General features: G+C 53.9%; 1 protein-coding gene across 6 annotated transcripts in view; it reads left to right on the top strand.

Annotated features, from left to right (window-relative positions):
* The first annotated feature begins 350 nt into the window (after positions 1-350).
* Positions 351-16,748, top strand: part of ANKS6 (ankyrin repeat and sterile alpha motif domain containing 6) — a 51,243-nt gene continuing 34,845 nt past the window's right edge. For 2 of the 6 annotated variants that reach the window (XM_043890919.1, XM_043890918.1), the window contains exons 1-6: positions 506-1,222; positions 7,371-7,861; positions 12,781-12,825; positions 13,479-13,683; positions 14,451-14,557; positions 16,192-16,340. In XM_043890919.1, coding sequence (XP_043746854.1) covers positions 876-1,222; positions 7,371-7,861; positions 12,781-12,825; positions 13,479-13,683; positions 14,451-14,557; positions 16,192-16,340 — 1,344 coding nt within the window. In that variant the 5' untranslated portion in view covers positions 506-875. Of the gene's footprint in view, positions 421-505; positions 1,223-7,370; positions 7,862-12,780; positions 12,826-13,478; positions 13,684-14,450; positions 14,558-16,191; positions 16,341-16,748 lie in introns of those variants that run through there. The other 4 variants (XM_043890924.1, XM_043890921.1, XM_043890922.1 and 1 more) reach the window with 4 other exon arrangements.

Here is a 16,748-nt window from a genome sequence, read left to right as displayed (position 1 = left end):
TCCTTCTGCCTTCAATCTTTCCCAGCATCAGGGTCTTTTCCAATGAGTGGGCTGTTCGTATCAGCCTTAGTTACTGCTGTAAATTGGACGTGGGCCCTTCCCAGTGACTGACAGTGGGCCTCAAACTTTAACCTGCTTCAGAATCGCCTAGAGGGCTTAAGATACAAGTGACTGGACTCCACGTTCGGTTTCCGATTCAGTAGGTCTGGGTAAGATGAGAAAAGTTGCATTTGTAAAATGTCGCAGATGGTGGTGCTTCAGGGACCACTGATGAGGAGGCATGGAGCTGTGGGAGGTGCTTGTAGCCCTGACGCCCGTCCCAGACAAGAACGGCACTGATGGCCGGGCAGGCCATTGCGGGAAGACAGAGTGGGCCCAATCGCACCTCAACTCAGCCAACGACCGTTGAGGAGGCGCCGGGTTAGTGCCGGGTGCTGGGGTCAGCGGCGCGCGCCACAGGTCTATGAGGCTGTGGGCTCAGACCCCGGGCCAGTGGTCGGGAGCTCGCGGCGTGAGGAGCGCTGGAGAGGTCGCTGCAACCTTCTCTGGCAGGAAGTCTCTGGAGCGGCGAGGAGGACCCCAAGCGGGCGCCGAAAACTCAAACTCGCCCTCGCGAGCTCGGCGGCGGACGCTGCCTGGAGCTTCCCGGAACCCGCGGCCCACCCCCGCCCGGTTCCCCGCCCCCGGTGCGGGCGACTGAGGCGCGCTCCCGCCCCGGGCGCGCGCCGGGCACCCAGTAGGCGCGCGCCCCGGCCCCCGCACACGGCCGGCACACAGTAGGCGCGCGGGCCGGCGGAAGTGGGCGCCGGCGTGCGGTATCCGGGGGCGGAGCCGGCGCGGCGGGCCCAGCTCACAGACCCGGGCTGCGGGCCGCGATGGGCGAGGGCGGGCTGCCCCCGGCCTTCCAGCTGCTGCTGCGCGCCTGCGATCAGGGCGACACGGAGACTGCGCGGCGGCTGCTGGAGCCGGGGGCTGCGGAACCCGCGGAGCGCGGCGCGGAGCCCGAGGCGGGCGCGGAGCCGGCGGGGCCCGAGGCGGCCGGGCCCGGGGCGGCGGCCGGAGCGCCAGTGCCCGTGGACTGTTCGGATGAGGCGGGCAACACGGCGCTGCAGTTCGCGGCGGCCGGGGGCCACGAGCCGCTGGTGCGCTTCCTGCTGCGACGCGGCGCCTCGGTCAACAGCCGCAACCACTACGGCTGGAGCGCGCTCATGCAGGCGGCCAGGTGAGGGGGTCGGGGGTGCCGGGGAGCCTGGGTGGTGTCTAGTGACCCCCTGGGCGCGGGTGGGCTAAGGCGGTCGAACCTGCCCGGCGGCCCGCCGCAGACGCTCCGGAAGGTTAAGAGTGAAGTACTGGTTCCAGAGAGTTGAAATCGTAAACTTTGAGCACCTAGGCATGCGAACTAGAAGTGGACGCGCTTTTTAATAACGTAAAATCAGAATCCTAAAGGCATCGGCCTTTCAAACACAGAATCTGGAGACAGCAAATAGAATCTTAGAGACTTAGAACCTTAGTGATGTTCATTGCAGCAAGGGTTTCCCACAGAACCTATCTATCCACCCCGGCTTGGTGTTGGGGATGCTGCGGTACCCAGATAAAGTCCCCGCGGAAGCAGAGCATATGCCAGTGGGCGGGCCAGGCAAAGGAACAGACTTAAGGGGACGATCTAAGGCTGGGTGATGAGGCTAGGATGAACTAGGCTGGGATGAACTAGGGAGCTCTTGGAGAGCCGACTCAGTTTCAGGAAGTGAGGGAAGGTTTCTGGTAAGGATGAGGTATATATTGTCGAGACCTAAGGATACCTAAGAGTTGACCTGGATAGAGAGAGTGAAAGATGGGTGATAGGTGCAAAAAGGTTTGGAAGCCAAAGTGAAATATGCATTCGTAGGACTGCTAGAACGATGTTGTGGCTGGAAGCGGTTGGGAGTAGTGGGAGATGAGTCCCCTCTGGAGAGAGAGAGGCGGATGCCGGCTGGTCAGGGTCCTGGCGAGTAACAGGAGTGTTCTAGGCAGAGCAAGTGACAGAATGAGATTTATGTTTGGAAAGGTCACTTTTACTGCAGTTTGAGGATGGATTGGAGGAGTGAGCTAGAATCAGAAAGTCTGGTTAGGAAGGGATTGCGGCAACCCAGAAAGAGGTGATGGTAGCCTGGACCAGAGCAGAGATGGCTGTGGGAGAGCAAAGAAATGAGTTGGAGATGTATTCAGGAAATAGGATGAACCAGACTTGAAATTCTGGTATAAAGAAACTCTGGGGGGACTTCCCTGGTGGTCCAGTGACTGAGACTTCACGCTCCCGATGCAGGAGGCCCGGGTTCAATCCCTGGTCAGGGAGCCAGTTCCCACATGCCACAACTAAAGATCCTGTGTGCGGCAACTAAGACCCCATGCGGCCAAATAAAAAAAATTTTTTTTAAAGAAGAAACTCGGGTATACTGTGAGGTCTCACTCCTGTCAGCCATCTACTTAGATCCCACTTAGTTTCTTGGAGAAATTTCCCAAGGAAGGAACAGAGGTCATTTGTAATTTTGGTGAAAGTGAATGTCAGTCCTGTCCGACTCTTCACGACCCCATGGACTATACAGTCTGTGGAATTCTCCAGACCAGAATACTGGAGTGGGTAGCCAGCCGTTCCTTTCTCCAGGGGATCCTCCCAACCTAGGGATCGAACCAGGTCTCCCTCATTGCAGGCAGATTCTTTACCAGCTGAGCCACCAGGAAAGCCCAGGAATACTGGAGTGGGGAGCCCATCCCTTCTCCAGAGGATCTTCCTGACCCAAGAATCGAACCGGGGTCCTCCTGCATTGTAGGTGGATTCTTTACCCGCTGAGCTACTAGGTAATTTTGATGGATATTGCCAAATTGCTCTCCATGCAGATGTATTACTTTCCAATGTGTGCTGTAACAACTTATTACAAAGCTAGCAGCAACCACATCACTCTGACCCCTGCTTTGTCATCACCTTTTCTGACTCCTCTACCTCCCTCTCCTACTTTTAAAGGTCCCTTGTGATTCCATTGAGCTCATCTGGATAATCTCCCCATCCCAAGGTCAGCTGATTAATTTCCCCTTTCCCACAGAACTTAACAGGTTCTGGGAATTAGGGTCTGGACATCTTTGGGGAGCCCCTTACTCTGCTGACACAGTAGTGGTGCAGTTTACCCTCCCCGAAACAGTGTCTATGAGTGCCTGTTTTTCTACAACCTCTCCAACAGAGTATATTATTAAACTTCTGGATTTTTGCGTCTGATGAATGAGAAATATTTCAGTGTTGCTGTGATTTGCACTTGTTAAACTGAGTGAAGTAAAACATCTTTGCATATGTATGAGCCATTTGATTTTCTCAAAGGCATTGAAATCACAACATTCTTAATCTTCATTCATAATCTTCTCATTATGACCCAGTTATATTTTATTTCTGAGTTCATTTCCAAGTGTCACACGGTTGTTCTAATCTAATTTGTATTGCAGGAAAATTTTTATTCTGCATTATTTTCAAATATGTCATTTTCAACTGCTTTGTGATGTATCATCCACGGGCAGCACTGTGCTTTGCTTAACCATACCTTAGCCCTCGGGCATTTATTTCCGTCTATAAACACACTTAGGGAGTGCATACCAGCTGTAACACTCGGCTGCCCATTCACGTGGGTAACGCAGTGTGTTATGCATCTATCCGTGTGTCAGGGACCCTTTGTCTTAAGACACCTGATTTCTTGCCCGCACTCTCTAGGGGTGCCCATAATGTCTTCTGGGCTATGGACCTCACTTCTGAGGTTCCCTGTCTCTTCATGGCCCCATCCACTCTCCAGGCTTTAAAACTCCAGGTGAGTGCTCATTCCAGGACCTGTCCGTGCTATCCTGTCTCTCCTTCCCCCTGTCTTAGTCCAGGGCACACATTTATAAGTGGCTTCCTACTGCTCTCTCTTCTTCCAAGTGTGCCTTCTGCATTCCCTCCTCTGTAGAGCTTCCAGATCTTTCTGAAATGACTGTTTGGTTGTGTGTGTCCCACAGTGGCTCGCTTAGATCAGGACGGCCAAGCGCAAGGCTGTGTGCTGACACGTTCCAGTGTCGTGCTTTTCCCCCGTGAAAGTAGACGTGCCTCAGAGATGGTGCTCCCGGCAGCCACCACTTTCAACGAAGTGAGCATCTTTTTATCGTCACAGCTCTCTGTGTTCCAGAGCTCATCACTGGATCAGGACCACCAGAGACGGTGTGCCTGGACTGCAGTTGGGTCTCTTGTGAATGTTTCGGCATCAGAGATGGTGTCATTAATGTTTGGTTTTTTTCCTATTCTTAAAATAACCTTTAGAGCGCTTATTTTGTGTTAAGCTCTGTGCTAAGTGCTGCAAATGAGTTAATTCATTCAGTCTATGCAAAATCTGAGGAAGCGCTACTGCTGTCTTCCCCATTTTACAGATAAAGAACTGAGGCTCAGAGACGTTAGTTCACTTGTCCAAGGCCACACAGCCACGAAGGCACAGAGTCAGACTCACACCTAGGCAGGTGCGCCAGAGCCTGTGCCCCTAGCTGTGAGTCCCGTAACTCACTGTTTTCCTCTTGGTATTGGCCACAAGGAAGCCACTCGCCAAGTTTGCTTAACACTAAAGGGACAGGCCGTGTGGTGTTTATTTTGGCTCCAGTTTTACCTTTGACTTCCTTACTTCCCTTCTCTTGCCCTTCACTTCTCTGCCTGCCAGCGTGGCGGGGCTGGCCTCTCTGCCCAGGGCTCTCTGAGAGTGGGGGTGTATGCCAGGTCTTTCAACACAGGTGTTAATTGCTGAGATTAATTGGTAATCGTAACAGCCGCTCAGAAAGCCCGGAGCTTCCCTGTCTTCAGTAATTACCAGTTAGAGAGTTAGCATCCCCCAAATTATCTCAGCCTTCGTTGAATCATTTTTTATATTTTCAGCCTAATTTTCAGGGGCCTCTTGGGCCACTCCTGAATTCAGAAAGCATTCCGAGTGTCAGCATCCCTGCTCAGATTTAGGCCTTTCCTTCCTCTGTGAGTTTGTTTTACCAGGAGAACTGGAGTTTCAGATCTTAGGGTCTAGGTTCAAGTTTTGACTCTATCACTTCCAAATTGAGAGATTCTGGATTATTGCTTTCCAGTGTAATCTTCGGATTCCTCATCTGTGAAATACATTCTTAGCAGTTTATCTCGGGGCTTACTGAGATCCAATTGATAAAAACAGGACAGTATCTTGTTATCTGCTGCTAGATTTTTATCTCATGCTTGATGACTAAATACTGTAATCTTTTATAGTTATCTAACCAGTTCTTCAGCGCTTTCTGTGGCCTGTTTTGACCATCCTCTTTGGTTATGCCAAGTGTTCATTCACTCATTCATTTGACAGAGTTGCCTGAGCTCTGCTGGAGTGCAGTCTAACAGGAAGACATAATTATAGGAGGAGGGCCCAGGCACATCAGTGAAGGTGAAGACAGGGGCTTGTGGGTTTTCAGGTGAGGTGCGCCTGAGCTGATGTGGGGGCATCATGTGGAAGCCGCTCAGAGGAGGCGGGATCTGAACTGAGTCCTGCAGCCGGATAAAGGATGTGCTCAGTCAGTAAGGACAGGAGGGTCAGAAAGGCAGGATGGCAGAGGCGTGGACAGAGAATAATTGCCGAGGGCAGGTGAGCACGGCCAGGAGGACAGCGTGGGAGTTGGGAAGAAATGAGGTTGACAAAGTCGGCAGTCCTTTCCGGGCAGTGGGACATGGGGCAGTAGCCATGAGATTTAGGTTTGGAGAATATCATTGTGAAGGACGGGCAGGGAGACAGGCTGGGGTTACAGCCCTCTGCCTCTTTGCGCAATTCTGTCCACTCTTGGAGAAGGGGCGGGACAGGCCTGGCCCCCCTGCCGCTGGGGAAGCCAGTCCACCGAGCACTCCCTCCGCACCCTGCAGGTGGGGTGACCCGGTGCTGTTAAGGTTCACGGCCCAGAAGGTATTTGTAAGTTCAGAACATTGTTCAGCCTTGGCTCTGCCTCCACCGGAGGAGGGAGGCCCTGGGTTTAGATGAGAGAGAAAACCGCTTCCGGAAAGGAGGGAGCGCCACAGGGGATTCGTTCGAAAGCCGCCTCACAGATGCAGGCCTCCCGCCGACGCTACGGTCTTCTAAAACCTGGCCCGGGGCTCCTCTCCTTGTTCTTTGCCTGTAGTCCAAGCCTCCTTCCAGCTCGGAGCCCAGGAGTGCACTAGCCTCAAATGCTGCAAAACAGCACTCTTCTGCCCTCTGGTGGCAGAAGGAGGAAGAGTTTCCTGGGAAGAGTCTGTTTCCCCCTTCCTGGTATCAGAGTTGGTGGGTACTTGTCTGTCTCCCCGGCAGGGGACGTCGCTCAGGTTTCCCTGGAGAGGGTCTGGCCCAGACCAGATTCTCAGCCGCCAGCAGGGGACATTCCAGCCAGCAGGGGGCAGCAGGCCTCTGGGGCGAGGAGCCCCGGCCCGCCTCTGCTGACCGCAGCTCTGCCCCGCTTCTTGGCGTGGGGTCTGTGGACTTGCTGTGTTTGGGGCTGCGGAGGGGAGATGTGAGTCAGACGTGGGCCCAGCCCCTGGGGAGTGAGGGCACAGGCGGAGAGGCAGCTTACCCAGCTCTGAAGCAGAATCGCGTGAACTCTGCCGCGCAGGCAGCAGCGAGGTGTGGGGCAGGAGGATTCAGGCAGACTGGGGTTGTGACCCTGTGGATGTCGCTCACCAGCGGGGTCACCTTGGCACGTTGTGTGATGTAAAAATGTTTAAACGACTACCATTCTAATAGCTGACATTTATTAGTGTTTCCTTTGGACAAGCACTGTTCTAGGTGCTTTATGTATATTATATATTTATATATATTAACTCATTTAATCCTCCACAGCTCTTTTAGTAGGTACAATCATATCCCCACTTTAGAGGTGAGGACGTGAAGGCACAGAGAAGCCGAAATTCTTTCTCCAGGAGATGCAGCGGATGGCAGAGCTGGGTTCAAAACTGACCAGGGCGGTGCCTTGCGGGGCCAGCACAGTGCCTGGCACCAGAGGAATGCCTTTTATTATAAGCAGCTATTACAACGTTAAAAATTAATGATTCAGTGATTAATAATTTAACAATTGATGTGCTTAGTCACTCAGTCATGTCCAGCCCTTTGCGACCCCATGTGCTGCATCCTGCCAGGCTCCTCTGTCCATGGGGATTCTCCAGGCAAGAATACTAGAGTGGGTTGCCATGCCCTCCTCCAGGGGATCTTTCCAATGCAGGGATAGAACCCAGGTCCCCTGCATTGCAGGAATATTCTTTATCGACTGAGCTACCAGGGAAGCCCTAACAATTTATAATTAGGTGATTACATCTTTCTCCTCATCAGGTGTCTTGTGTCACTAATTGTCCATCTCCCTGGCAGATTTGGGCAGGTGAGCGTGGCACATCTTCTTTTGGATCACGGGGCTGATGTCAATGCCCAGAACCGCCTGGGGGCCAGTGTGCTCACCGTGGCCTCTCGGGGTGGACACCTGGGCGTGGTGAAGCTGCTCCTGGAAGCTGGTGCCTTTGTGGACCATCACAAACCCTCAGGCGAGGGGGACGGCGGGGACGAGCTGCTGGGTATCACGGCCCTGATGGCCGCCATCCAGCATGGCCACGAGGCTGTGGTGCGTCTGCTGATGGAGTGGGGCGCCGACCCCAACCACGAGGCCCGGACTGTGGGCTGGAGCCCGTTGATGCTGTCAGCACTCGTCGGGAGGCTTGGCCTGGCCCAGCAGCTAGTGGAGAAGGGGGCCAACCCCGACCATCTCAGCGTGCTGGAGAAGACTGCCTTCGAGGTGGCACTTGACCGCAAGCACAGGGACCTCGCAGACTACCTGGACCCGCTGACCACCGTCAGGCCCAAGACAGGTCAGGCTGCGCCGCCACTAACCCACCCGCGGGCCCCGCCGCGGCTTCCCAGAGGACCCCGGCTTGTGTCTAAACAGCAAAAGCCAAGGGTTGCCCAGACACAAGGGCCTGCAGAAATCATAGTCCAGCCTGCAGGGCAGGGGAACTTAAGTCGTGGCCTGCAGGCGCCCGGCCCACCCTCCAGGGGGCGATCTGTAGCTCTCAGAAGGGCCTGGACTCCTGCACGGCCAGGCCTGTCCCTCCTAACCGGAAGATTCTGGTGTAGGAGGTTCTGGGACCCTTCTAGAAGGCGGTCAGCAAACTTCTGAGAAGGACCAGATAGCAAACATTTTAGGCTTTGTGGGTCATGCAGTCTGTTGTAACTCCTCAGCTTTGCTGGAGTAGCAGCAGCCTACGTGATATGTCAGGGGTGGGTGGGGCTGTGTGCCAGGAAACTCTAATTCTGAAAACAGGCGTCGGGCAGGTTTGGCAACCTCCGCTCTCGGGGCACTGTGCCTAACCTCAGCTGCCGATGACCAGTCCCCAAAGACTAATTCACAGAAAATTCAGCCTACTTTTGAGTTGTGTTTTTTCAACATCTATTAGTGTATCCTGTTTCTTTTTTCTTTTTGCCATCTTTCTGGCATATAAAGAGCTGTCTAAGCAGTCCTTAGCAAATCTGCCACAGAACATGCCATGTTTCAAGACCCCTAGTTCATCACGTGTAACAGAATCACGTAATGTAGAGTTCCACAGCCGCAGTGCCCTCAGCAATGGGTCTGACTTCTGCGTCATTCCTGAGATAGCCCAGGCTGTAAGGCCAGGCTGCAGCATGTGAGCATTTAAAGCTGAAAGGTAAAAATTGGAAGAAAAGGTCTTCAGACAAACTGGCTGAAAATACGTGAAAGTACTGCAAAGTTTGATACCATCCAGAGAATACACAAATAGTCCCGTCAATGAAATTGTAAATCAACTACACTTCAACTTAGAAAAAATTCAAGTGACCCATTAAAAAAAAAAAAAAGACCCATCAATCAAAAGATGTTGCAAATTTGAGAAATCCTTATTAGAAATACACTGTCTGGTCAGAAAGCTATGAAATAAACATGTTGTAAAACCATGTAACAACAGAGAGATGGCAGAAATGAAGAGAACACCAGAACAGAAGGGAAAAAGAAGGAAAGTCTAAGAAAACCTGCCTGAAGCCAGGAGACCTCTTTCCTTTGTGCGGATGGGGACAGTGAGGGCCAGAGAGGAGTAGAGGCTGGTCGCAGGTCCCACACCTGTTAGAAGCTGTGTGACCCTTGGAAGGTGGGGGTTCCGTGGGAAGGGCACGGGGATGTGACCCCCCCAGCTCTAGCCTTTGTGGGGCCTCTGGGATCTCTCTCAGCCTCCCTGTGTCTCTTGTGTAGAATGGATCAGTGACAGCTCCCAGGAGGCCATGAGCAGGAAGCACGCTGGCCTCTGGTGTGGGAGCCTCGGGCAGTTTAGCACGCGGCAGCAGCGTCAGGTCCCGGGCAGAGCTGCAGTTAGAAGTCAGGGCTCCGGTCTCACCCATGCTGTTCTTGACTCAAGGCCACTGCCCGCCCTTAAAGGCTTGGGTGGTGTGACTGTGGCCGAGATGGGAAAGGGAGCCGCCTCCCCCCGTCCCTGCTGAGCCTCCACGCCTGACGGACAGGCTCTCACCTCCCCCGTGGGGCCGTTCGTCCATGCTGCAGGTGGGGGAGGTCAGGCTCGGGGCGGGGGTCAAGCAACTTGCTCGAGGCCGCTGCCCTGGAAGTGGATGGTCGGGGACGTGTGCCCCACCTGTGGGTGCTGAGCTGGGCCTCTTGTGCAGCCGACTCCTCCTTCCTCAGATGCCTCCAGCCGGGTTTCTGGGGCCTTAGCTCCGCACAGGCCTCCTTACGGACTGCCCTGGCACTCTGGGAAAGCAGTGCCCGCCTCTCCTCAAAACGTGGAGCTGCAGACGCAGAGGTGGGCGTAGCCGAGGTCACCCTCTCCTGGCTCCGCCTGGCCTTGCCCGTGCTGGCTGAGGGGCCTTGGGCCAGCTGCCTTCATTCTCCAAGCTTGCGTTCTGTCTCCCGTAAGTGAGCGGCAGAAGTGCCCCTGCCTCACAGAACCACGGTGAGGATCAAGTGAGGGCCCCCAGCCCAGAGGGAGCACGTGAGAGATGCTGGCAGCTGCCCTCAGCCGCCACCGTCGCTGTTGTGATTGACAGGACCGGTCACGGTCACGAGCAGACACGGGTTGGAGGCTCAGCTCTCACTCTGGGGCTGGGAGGCCTCGCATGTTCATTGTCTCTCTGGGACCCCAATGTCCTCTTTCACGAAACAGCCGTAACGAATGCACTTGGCTTGTGAGGTCCTGTGAGCAGTAGGACGATAATGCCGGTTGTGCTCCGGAGTACCCCGGAGCCTGGCACGTAGGGAGCCGTGAGCGGAAGCTACCAGAATGGGTTTGTATTCCCCGTTCGCTCATCCCAGTATTCTGCACGTACTTGTTGACTGCCAGTGTACCAGGTGCCATTCTAGGCACCAGTCAGCAAGCCCGATCCAACCTCTGCCCCTGAGGACCTTGGCTTCTGGAGGAGAGGCAGGCAAGAAACAGGAAGTAAGCGTGTTAAATGAGTCACATAGGACGGTGGGTGGTGAGGAAGAAAACGGGCGGGGTGGGGGGTCTGGGAGCGGCAGAGAGCTGGGTGGGCCGGCCTCCATATGAGCCAGGGCCCTTGGGTGGCCCCCGAGGGGCTGAGAGTTCACCCGAGTTGCAGGAGCTGAGAAGGGGCGCCATTCAGGCCCTCAGAGCAGAGCCTTCAAAGGCCGTGGTGCCAGTGGGGACAGATTATTAAACAGATAGTAGTGGCCCCAGCCCTTTTTGTGAGGTGCCAGGGAACCCACCCCCGCCCCCGTCAGGGCCCTGGAGACTCCCAGCTCTCTCCCTCACACTAGCTGCAGGACAGGCTACCCTTGAGGCTATAATCGTCACTGTGACACCCTCCTCACCCCCACTGTGGTCATTGCCTGGGCTGTGGAGGGGTCCCTGGAGTTGCTCTGATGTTGATGCAGTAATTGGAGCCCAGAGTGAGGAAGGGACCAGCCCAGGGCCAGTGGGCATCAAGCAGAGCTGCTCCAGCCTCCTGAGGTCAGGCTAGACTGTCAGTGATTCGTTTGTGGCAGATGGCTGCTTAGCAACCAACGCTAGGCCCAGTTGACACATTCTTTTCCATCAGAGAGTCTTGGCATGAAGGAGGCTGTGGCCTATAGCAAATTAGACTCTTAAACACTTAAAGGAATGAGACATATTTTGTAAAGTGAAGTTTCGTAATCATTTCTTTATATAGTATCTCAAAGGCAGAATTAGGCGCTTGGTTCCATGGCCCTGTCTATACTTTCCTATAAGTGCCCTGGAGTTAACTAGTACCCTTTCTGGGCTGGGTGCTGGTCACTAGAAAAGATAACAAAAATTGCTGTTTGTGTGGTGGTGGTTTGGTCGCTCAGTCGTGTCTGACTCTTGCAGTCCGATGGACTGTAGCCTGTCAGGCTCCTCTGTCCATGGGATTCTCCAGGCAAGAATATTGGAGTGGGTTGCCATTTCCTTCTCCAGGGGATCTTCCCAATCCGGGAATTGAACCTGGGTCTCCTGCATTGGCTTCCCTGGTGGCTCAGAGGTTAAAGCGTCTGCCTCCAATGCGGGAGACCCGGGTTCGATCCCTGGGTCAGGAAGATCTCCTGGAGAAGGAAATGGCAACCCACTTCAGTATTCTTGCCTGGAGAATCCCATGGACGGAGGAGCCTAGTGGGCTACAGTCCACGGGGTCGCAAAGAATTGGATACAACCAAGTGACTTCACTTTCACTTTCTCTCCTGCATTGCAGGCAGATGATTTACCAACTGAGCTATGAGGGAAGCTGTTTGTGTAGGGCTTAAAAATTTCTGGAGCGTTTTCCCATCTGTATTATCCAGCCCTGCAACCACCACCTGGCCTCCATGTTAGCATGTTGTCTGCATTATCAGTGATGAGGAGACACATCTCTCTGGAAATACGTGGATCCGGATACCCTGGTCCAGACTCCTTGTGCCACTCTGCACCTTCTTCCGGCTGCTGGTGGAGGCTGATCGAGACCAGGGATGTGGCCCAGAGTCACAGGTTTTCTCCTGCGGCTGCTCTATCCTCTAGTATTAGTCAGAGGAAGTCCTGCATTCGCTCTCACCAGCGAGAAGACTAGTTGTGAGGATGGCTACTTTCTGATAGGAGGGAGCAGGTTACCCACTAGCTCTAGCTTCAAGGAAGGTGATGGCAGATGAGGAAGGGGCTAGCATTGGGTGGATGCAGTGAGGCCCAGCATGAAGACATCAGATGGGAGCATCTGCAGGTCTGGGTTGTGGGTGACCTTCAGAATCACTCAGATGGCTGCTTATTTGGGAAAGAAAGCAAATATTAGCATTGGCAACCATGACCTCCTCTGGGCTTAGCTGCTCAATGTCTTAGGTATTAGAATGAAAACCTGCTCTGGAATTACTTCATGGTTGTACATTTACTTTTTAGAATAAAAGAATCATTGTTTCATCTTAAAATCTTCATAGGAATACAGGTTTTTCCAAGACTATACTTTTCCGTTATATCTGAGAAAGGACATTCCAAAATTTGGAATGCCTAAAAAAAGACTGCTCTATGAGTCGTGGGATCCGGAAATGGTCTGCTCATTCATGTTTTCCTGGCCAGATGACCTCCCACGGTCTGTCTCTGAAGCGTTTTCAGACAGTCTGACGACAACCCTTCCAGAAGGGCTGCTGGAGTTAGTCCATTCCCTAGGTTTCTGATTAGATTGCTTATGAAAAGTAAATCATTTTTAAAGGTAGGCTGGGTCGTTACACCCTTGTGACTTTTCTGTTATTTTACACCTTTCCGTGGTTAACTTTTAAAAATCTTTGTTTACCCAGATGAGGAGAAAAGGCGACCTGATATTTTCCACGCATTAAAAATGGGTAAGCACTTAAGAAAACCTTCTGGGATATTTAAGAATACAGTACTGTTTCTCCCAAACTCACATTGATAGTCCTTTTCAAGGCCGCCCAGAGTATTTGAGAAAGAAGCAAGTGTTCTGTTGTTTCCTGACTCTGGTTTCACCCAGGGAGGTTCAGCCCCTGGAGGCTGGTAGTTACGGTGCTCTGCGCACAGCCCCCCTCTGCCTCTCCTGCTAGATCCTGTGGCTATGTCCTAACTTTTACTTCCCTCTGAAAGGCCTGGCTGCCCACCTACCTACTCCAGTCTCTGTAATGAAGAGCTATTTAGTCTAGTATTGCCTCTCCTGAAACAAACCTCCACTTCCAGGAAGCCCACCCTGATCCTTGCCTCTGAGGGAGACCTGGGCTGTCTTTCTGCATGTGCATTGCCCCTCATCATCACTGTTCTTTTAAGATATCAATAACACCTCTCCCTCTCAGTAAACCTATTTGCGTGCTTGCCTCCATCCCTCGTAGACTGAAGGATTAAAGAGTGGGGGCTACCTCTGGCTCATCTGTGTGGCCCCCGCGAGGCCCCGCCACCCGTACAGAGGCGGGCTCAGCACATTTGTTACGGGAAACCATTGGGTAAATCATCCTGCGTGGATCACCAGGACTTCTGATTCTGTTGGCAGGAAACTTCCAGCTGGTCAAAGAGATTGCTGATGAAGACCCCAACCACGTGAACCTGGTTAACGGGGATGGGGCCACCCCGCTGATGCTGGCGGCGGTCATGGGACAGCTGCCTCTGGTGCAGCTGCTGGTGGAGAGGCATGCCGACGTGGACAAGCAGGACAGTGCACACGGCTGGACGGCCCTCATGCAGGCCACCTACCACGGGTCAGCGCCAGCCCCAGCCCCAGCCCCAGCAGGGAGCCCGAGAGGGTGCCCTGGGCTGAAATAGGGTGCCTGATGGGGTGCTGGTCCTGAGATGCTACGGAGAAGCGCCCCGCCCATTGTGAAGATGCTGAGACACTCAAAACCATGCAGGCTTGGTCCGTCCTGCGTTCCTCCCCTTTGTGTCCAGATTTCCTGTTGCCTCGGCGGTGGTACCTGGTGCTTCCGCATCCCTTCTTATCCAGTCACCCCTCTACCTTCCTGGATCCCTCCTCCTTGGGGCAGGCTGACCAAGGGGCAGGGGTCTGCATATAGCCTTGCACCTGCTTGGTGGTGTTCTGATTCCAAATTAGGGGCTCCGTCCTTGCCCTACTTCAGGTGATCAGAGCACTCTCCTGTGTCCTCTGAAAGTGGTTTTCTTCCTCATTTGATCCTCAGACTTCCACATCAAAGACTCTGGCCTGCCAGAGGATTTCAGTCAGGTCCCAGTGAGGGGCAGGAGGGGTGGGGCCTGTGTGTGGTCCTGGGAGCCAGTGGCTTTGGGGCAGAGACTTGTGTTTTCGTTTTGTTCATGGAAGGAGCGCTCAGGCTTTGACTTCTGTCGTGCCTGCCCGCAGGGTAGGGAGCAGAGGCTGGGAGACAGCTTTCTGAGCCCTCTGTCAACAGACACAGATGCTGCTGGGGTTACAGCCACCGCTCTTGTGGCCCAGGAGCAAAGCCACACGTTCCCTTTCAGCGGGTCTCACTCTGGCTTTTTCTTTCTTCCACAGGAACAAAGAGATTGTCAAATATCTGCTAAACCAAGGAGCTGATGTTACTCTTCGTGCAAAAAATGGGTACACGGCCTTTGACCTAGTGATGCTGCTGAGTGATCCTGGTGGGTCGTTTTAGGAAAAGCGTTTTAAAGGTGCTGGGTTTTCTGGCTGGGAATCCAGATCATCCCCTGTGTGTAAGCACGTGCTTATTCAAGGCGGAAGCCGCTCTGAAGCCCCCAGAGCACCCCACACAGCCTCAGGCAAGTCTTCACTGCTCCCAAGTGAAGGCCGTGGGGGAGAATGGGCGCAGTTGGGACCAGCTAGTCCCTGAGGCCACTTCTGGCTCCAGCCTTCAGGAGTCTCCAGGCAGGAAGGCCTTGGCCGTCCACGCAGATCCTGGAATGGTGTCTGTGCCTCTCAGCTAGACCCTGCGTAACTCAGGAAGAAACAGGCCCCCGTGGACAGGGAGACGGAGCAGTGACCGCCTTGGCTTCTGGTGTCGGTGGAAGCTCCGGGTCAAGGGTCTTGGCAACACTGCTGACCCCCAGCTAGCACCTGCTAGGGCCTCGGACCCTCTGCCACTTTGACAGACCTTCCTCTGGAGCCTGTGGCTTCCCATTAGCTAACTCAAGGGATAAGGGGTCTCTCTACCTGTCATCTCTCTTGGGACCCTCAAGTTTTAGCCCAGAGAGGGAGAAGCTGGGAGGCTTCGCTGACCCACAGGCTCTGAGTCCTAAGCTGGCTCCTCCCCTGCTGACTCGGGCAAGGGGGGATTCTGCCTCCATGAGTGGAGGGGCTCCCGCTGCCTCTCTCAGTGTGGGGGCCTCAGGTCAAGTGCCCTTCCTCACCTCCAGCACCGCCACTCACCCCCACTCCTGTGAGACCCCCTTGTCACAGATCCATGCTGGTTCCATCTTACCCTCGCAGAGAGGATGTGCCCAGCAGTGACTGACCCTGGCTGGAGAGGTGGGGCTCTCCGCCCAGGTCCGATGGTCTCAGTCCTTGCGTGCAGTCTGCCGGGGACCCTGGGCTGCATCGCACACAGGCTTTTCTCCGCCAGCCTCATCTCTTCCACTGTGTCTCTTCCTTCCCCGCATTCTCCCTCACTGCCTTTCCCAATAAAACAACCTACCTCTGGATTTTTTTCCTAGTGGGTTTTCAAATGAAGTTTTTGCCCGAAATTTTCAGAGAGACACATGCTGGAGGAAAAACAAAAAAAAAGCAACAGTCAAGAGAAAAGCATATTCATAGTTTGTAGTATTTTCTTCTCAATCTTGCTTGTTGCTTTTTTAATAGCCTAGTTGAGTTAATAATAACTAATACCACTTAATCTTCTTAAGCACTTACCATATGTTAGGAACTCCCTCAGCTCCTTCAGACACCTTTATGTGGTAGGTACGGTCACCCCTTAATTGACCTGCAGTTACACAGCCTGGGAAGAACAGAGAATTCCAACTTCAGTCATCTGGCTGTAGAGCCTCTACTTTTTACACACTCCACCCGCTGCCCTCCCGGTAGGACAGGGCATCTGGTTTTTATTTCTGTTTAAGTGGATTAAACCCTGCTGTCACGTTTGCCCCTCCTGAAGAGCCGGTGGAGGGGCAGGGGCAGCTTGATCCTGGAGTAACACAGGCTCTGGCCCTGCGGGACTGAGTTCTCAGGCTGCTGGGGGTCGTCTTGAGACCCTCCCCCCCCCCCCACCACCATGGCCCAACAGACATATTTGCAGGTAAAAGGCTGCCTTTTGTGTCCATAGACACGGAACTTGTTCGACTGCTGGCATCTGTCTGCATGCAGGTGAATAAAGACAAAGGCCGGCCCAGCCACCCGCCGCCTCTGCCCCACTCGAAGGTCCGACAGCCCTGGAGTGTCCCGGTGCTGCCCGATGACAAAGGCGGACTCAAGGTTTGCCCTCTGCTGTCTTAAAAGGTGCCAGAGAGCCGTGCCCGAATAGTGAAGCACGAAGGTGCTGGCCACTTCCTCATTACCCAGAGCTGCTTTAGGACAGGGTAACAAGCGGGGTTAACAGCAGGGGCAGGAGGTAAACTGGAGGCGAGCAGTGGGGAATGGAGGTGACCAGGGAGAACGGAGGTGATGGTAGCCAGTTCGTGGCTGCTTGCAAGTGTGTAGGTCCATGTTGCTACCTCTTCCCGTCGTTTTCAGGAGAAACTAAAAACCCAAATGTTGATGCAGAGACGCAATTTCTAAATGTAGAGAATGGTTAACATTTTTTGCATGATGTACTGCTGAGCTGGCTAGCCTCGAACCTCTCCTCCCTGGCCATCTGTCTGGCCTGTGCTTCGTGTGGACAGT

Source organism: Cervus elaphus, chromosome 29 (genome assembly GCF_910594005.1).
Source record: "Cervus elaphus chromosome 29, mCerEla1.1, whole genome shotgun sequence".
Taxonomy (NCBI): Eukaryota; Metazoa; Chordata; class Mammalia; order Artiodactyla; family Cervidae; genus Cervus; species Cervus elaphus.
Note: the sequence above shows the minus strand (reverse complement) of the source record. Positions and strands in the feature narration are given on the sequence as shown.